The sequence below is a fragment of the Nicotiana attenuata genome, chromosome 1 (assembly GCF_001879085.1).
Source record: "Nicotiana attenuata strain UT chromosome 1, NIATTr2, whole genome shotgun sequence".
Taxonomy (NCBI): Eukaryota; Viridiplantae; Streptophyta; class Magnoliopsida; order Solanales; family Solanaceae; genus Nicotiana; species Nicotiana attenuata.
The window spans coordinates 254,128-259,443 of record NC_031989.1 but is presented as its reverse complement, the minus strand read 5'-3'; the positions used below and the strand labels follow the sequence as shown (position 1 = coordinate 259,443).

Here is a 5,316-nt window from a genome sequence, read left to right as displayed (position 1 = left end):
AAGATGTTGAATAACAAAACATTGCGTGTATCGACTCTTTGAACGAGACGCACTATTCGTGAATCCACTCTATTATGAATTCTCTTATTTACATTCTTGTGGAATTAAATTCTATAATTATGCCCTTGAATTGAGTTATAACTCTAGGATTGATACTTCCCACTTGCTTTTCCTAAATTCTCACCAAGGGACTATATCCGATGAATTTCTTACAGAATCTTTTATTTAAATGGACAAAATCTACTCGCTTGTGCCTATACATGCACCGTAGTAAAGTTTACCTATGTGGTGTCATGTTCCATGCAAAGCATCCCAGCATTGCGATCCTTCTCGAGTCACTCTTTTACTCAGTTGTGTATATGGCTTATATTGCTTATGAGAACAAAGTTATATATATCAGTTTGATATACGTTATATACGAAAGTATATTATTTTCTCCCCTCACAAGTGGTTCAGGGTCAGGAACCAAATAATTCCATCTTATTATTATTGATGTGCGGTGTATATTATGATTAACACCATAACGCACAAAGATGGGTTCTCAAACTTGAGGAAACAAGTTAGTGTTTCTAACATGAGGGGGAGACATGATAAACAGTTGAGAAAAAGTTACATGGAATGAATTATTATTTATACATCTCGATCCTCGAATAAGATAATATGAAATTGAAGTTCATAAAAAGATAATTCATTTGCAATATATTGCAAAGCATGCCAAACGCATTTGCTGACCCAAAGAAAGTAACTATATTCTCGTTGCAAATGCTCCTATTACCTAGAAGGACAAAGTCTATGGTACGCTTAAAGCATATAGACAAATCGGTTTCAAATAAACTTCTTGATAAAGAAGATGAGCAAATGATCAAAATGATCATAACAAAGGAGACAAGTGATCTAGAAGATCACATGACATAATGCTTCATAAAATCTCAATAGAGGTTTAGGTACCTGAAATGAATGAAGAGATCTCTATGTTATGTCTTTATTAAAAATGTTGAAACCGATATAAAATGTTCGTCGACGATATCTATGATACCGCTAAATATATATGAGGATCTTAAGTCTGGTGAAACAATTTCGAATAGAATTGGTTTCATATGAAAGACATGTAGTTTTGAACATGCACGTAGTTCAAACACTTGAAAGTATAAAGTCAATGGTGTGTGCAATCAGTTTTCGATATCTTATATGTCTAGCATGACATGAAAACTTGATATGCATCTAAAGTCTATTATATGGCTTATATGACTTAACAATCCCTGAAGGATTTAAATTGCCTAAAGCATATAGAATTCATGGTCATGAAGTACTACATCCTCAATGCAATTTGTGCACAAATGTATCTTGCTATAACTATATGCATGATAATATGATAGCAAGAGTTTTCACCTCTATGTGAAGATATTGAAATGATGATTCCAACAAGATCATATGAAGACAATTCATCTCTATCAAGAATGATGATTTCAAGGTGCAAAATATTCATTCAAGTTAATATGGCTTATTTGTTTATCAAATATCTACCAAAGATCTTTTGAAGATGGTGCACAAGATTGGAATGCAAATGCTTAAGGATGTGAAGTGATGCTCTCATGAGGGGGAGTTAATACGCGTTGTACTCTTTTTTCCCGTACAAGGTTTTGTCCCACTGGGTTTTCCTTGCAAGGTTTTTAACGAGGCAACCAAAAGGCGTATTATTAGATATGTGTACTCTTTTTTTCCTTCTCTAGAATTTTTTCCCACTGGGTTTTATTTTAGTTAAGGTTTTAACGAGGCACATTATCTGTTGAATAGACATTCAAGGGGGAGTGTTATAAACAGAATTTTATTTATGGTGAATGTCTATATTTAGAGAGATTCTAGGGTTTATTACTTGGTGGCTAAGTCACCCTCTCCCTATAAATAGAGGGTTCTATTCCATTGTAATTCATCCTAAATATCAATAAGAATTCTCTCTCCCTACTTTTCTCTGCAATACTACTCTTCTTCTTTTATTGTTTTATAACAAATTTTATTTTCTAATATGTGGATACATTGTATGATAAATTGGCGGATTTTGTTTTAAGCTTTACACCCGAGATTTGCTAAGGTTTGTCTAAAAAGAGAAACTAATTTTACCTAAAATAACTAACTTGTCCTAAAGTTGCCACATGTGCATTTTATAGATACAACACTTGGTAAAATATTAGGGATGACTTCTTTCCTTTTAAATAAATATAGATTAGTTTTTCTTTTTTGACCTTTGGTTTAATATTCTAAGTTACAGAATTTAAGTACACTATGTGTTGGGGTCAGGCTAAGTACTCGAATCACTTATTCTTTAGAACAATTTCAAGCAATTGTTTGAATACTAATCAACTCGAAAGTACTAAATCAGCATAGACGAAAGGCCAAAGCTATATCTGTATCCACCTTCCCCATAATATTGACTAATTTTTAGTATTTTCTACGAAAATTAAATTATCACTTCAAATAGATAATTAACGGTTTTTCCATTTGATTTGGTATTATGGTGGTGGTATCACGGAAAAACACTGATTGAGTCCAACACTCGACATCTATTAAGAAAAAAATGATGCTACAAAACGTTGATTTTGAAGCTCAAGTCCGTAAGTCCTTTTAGGACTAGGCAAAAATTTCTTTTTTCATTGATCTTCTTTCCTTGGAAAAAATCAAATTAAAGATGATCGGTTAACAATGTTTTGCGGTATACGTACTTGGCATCACACTGTTTAACAGTTTTTCCTTTTTAGTAATATTTTTACAATTGAATATCTTTACTATTACTTAATTTTTTAACTAAAGAAAAAAAAAATAGATAAATTTTATAAGGGAAATCAAATTCTAGCATGAATTAGAGCTGCAGAAGAAATTCAACATGAGAAAATCTCACTTTATACCCATTAATTCCAAACTATTTACCCTTTAATGCCCAGGCCCAAACTATTTACTACTCCTACCCATGACCCCCAAACTATGTAGCCGCCTTTATTATGTTCCTCTTCTTCTTCTTCTTCCTCATACCTTCCTCCAATTATCCGTCTCTTTTACCTTCCGCTATCTCTCCATCTCCATTGTTTGCATATTCAGAAATCATTGAATTCCAAGATACCAGATCTGGTTCCTTTATTTTTCCGAAGACTTTCAAAGCTGTTTCACTATCACCACAACTAGAATACATGTCGAGCAGCGCATTGTACAATGGCAAATCTGGTGCAATCCCGGAAACAATTACTTTAACATGAGTTGCTTCCCCTGCAAGACCATCTCTCAACCTGCTACAAGCACTCAACAGCGTTGTATAAGTAAAATTTGTCGGATTAACTCGAGCCGTCAACATGCTGTCAAATAGCTGAAGGCCTTCCATGGTCCTACCATTGTTGGGCTTGAAGCTCAATTTTATTTTTGAAGATTTCTTGTTTGATTCAAAGTGGGTGCGTTAAATATTACTTATACGGAAATGACGGAAATATAGTCCAGTGCCGCGAAGGCGATAATGTCTTACGATCTTACGATCTCCGCTTGTTAAATATTGCTTATAGTATCTTTTGGAATTTCATACTGAAATTTGATAGCGTTTGGAGCTGATTTGAGGTGATTGAGATCGAAATTTCAGTTGAAAATCGAAGAAGCACACAGCTACAATATACCGCTACGGTATACAATATGCTGTAGTATACAATATATTGTTATGGTATACTGTAATAATATGCAAGATACTGTAACAATATGCTGTAATAGTATACAATATACTATAATAGTATACTTATTACCCGTAAATTCACTTGTCTTTTCCCTTTTAATTTGTTTTTTAAGTTTTTACCCAAGTGTGAGGGGCAAACTGAAAATGCTAAAAAAAAATAAATTATAGTATGCTACATGATGTAATGGTATACTCTTACAATTAGGTCATTTTAGAATTTTTAATTTTTTTTGACAACTGATATTATTTCAGTTTAATAATTGAATTAAATTTTTTTTAACTCTTTACGTACAATTGTATACCATGTTGGTATAGCTATATACTATATCAGTATCATATGTTAGTTAATATTTTTTTGGTTGTATTAACTACATTTAATTGGTACACAATTTAATTTTTCTTTAGTAATAATATAAAAAAAGAATAATAAAATAGTGAAAAGAGTAAATGAAATTAGATTATGAAGAGAAAAAGAAAATAAAAAAACAGAAGTTAAATAAAATTAGAAAAGGAAAAAAGAAAAAAAGAAGAAGAAGAAAACGAGAAAAAAAAGGAGAAAAGAAAAAAAAAAGAAAAAAGAAAAGAAAAGAAGCAAATAGGCATTAAGAATGGATCATGAAACAAGATATTCCAATTAAAACATGTAGAGGTANACTACATTTAATTGGTACACAATTTAATTTTTCTTTAGTAATAATATAAAAAAAGAATAATAAAAAATAGTGAAAACAGTAAATTAAATTAGATTATGAAGAGAAAAAGAATATAAAAAATAGAAGTTAAATAAAATTAGAAAAGGAAAAAAGAAAAAAAAAAGAAGAAAATGAGAAAAAAAAGGAGAAAGGAAAAAAAAGAAAAAAGAAAAGAAAAGAAGCATAGAAAAAAAGAAAGAATTGAAGAATAAAGAAAAAATTCCCACAAAACCTACTATGGGTAGGAAATATAATTAGTTTATGAATAAGAAAACAAATGGGTAGACAAGAGTAAATAATTTTATTTTCGTGGATAACTATGTCAAAACCCCATTTAACATGTCCAAACAAACAGCCCAATATCAACAGAGTCGGACTCAAATTCATATGCAGAAAATAAAAAACCAAAGGAAGAAAAAAATGAATTTATAAAGACGAGATCCTACCTCGCATGGAATTTGGAGAGAACACCTAGGCAACAAAGCTTGAGGAAACGACGTGATTGCCCATCTGACAATCACTGATTGGCCACTTGACAGTCAGATGTTTTATTGCTCTTTTGTTTCATTTTCCTTTTAATTTGTTTTGGAAGAATACTTCTAATACATAGCTTGATTTTTAGACATAAAACAATTGGCATTCGTTGTAGTTTATTTTCTCTATCCTTGATGTAACTTACAGTTTGTTTATATCCTAATAATGTAGGAGAGAATTTTTTTTTTCCCCCTCTAACAGAGGATTTCATTGATAAGCTAAGAACGAGAATTACTGAGGGTGGTTGGTTAGAGTTTCTACTACTAGTTACATAAAAAACTACGTGCATGCAAGTAAGGACATAAACATAACAGAAAACATAAACAAGAGAAAGTGGGGGGGGGGGAGGGGGGGAGGGGGTAGGGGTTCTTAACAAAATAGTAAGAA

General features: G+C 31.6%; 1 protein-coding gene across 1 annotated transcript in view; it reads right to left on the bottom strand.

Annotated features, from left to right (window-relative positions):
• Positions 1–3,367, bottom strand: part of LOC109232147 (pentatricopeptide repeat-containing protein At3g49740-like) — a 33,746-nt gene extending 30,379 nt beyond the window's left edge. The window contains exon 1 of the mRNA XM_019397828.1: positions 3,052–3,367. Coding sequence (XP_019253373.1) covers positions 3,052–3,367 — 316 coding nt within the window. The remainder of the gene's footprint in view (positions 1–3,051) is intronic.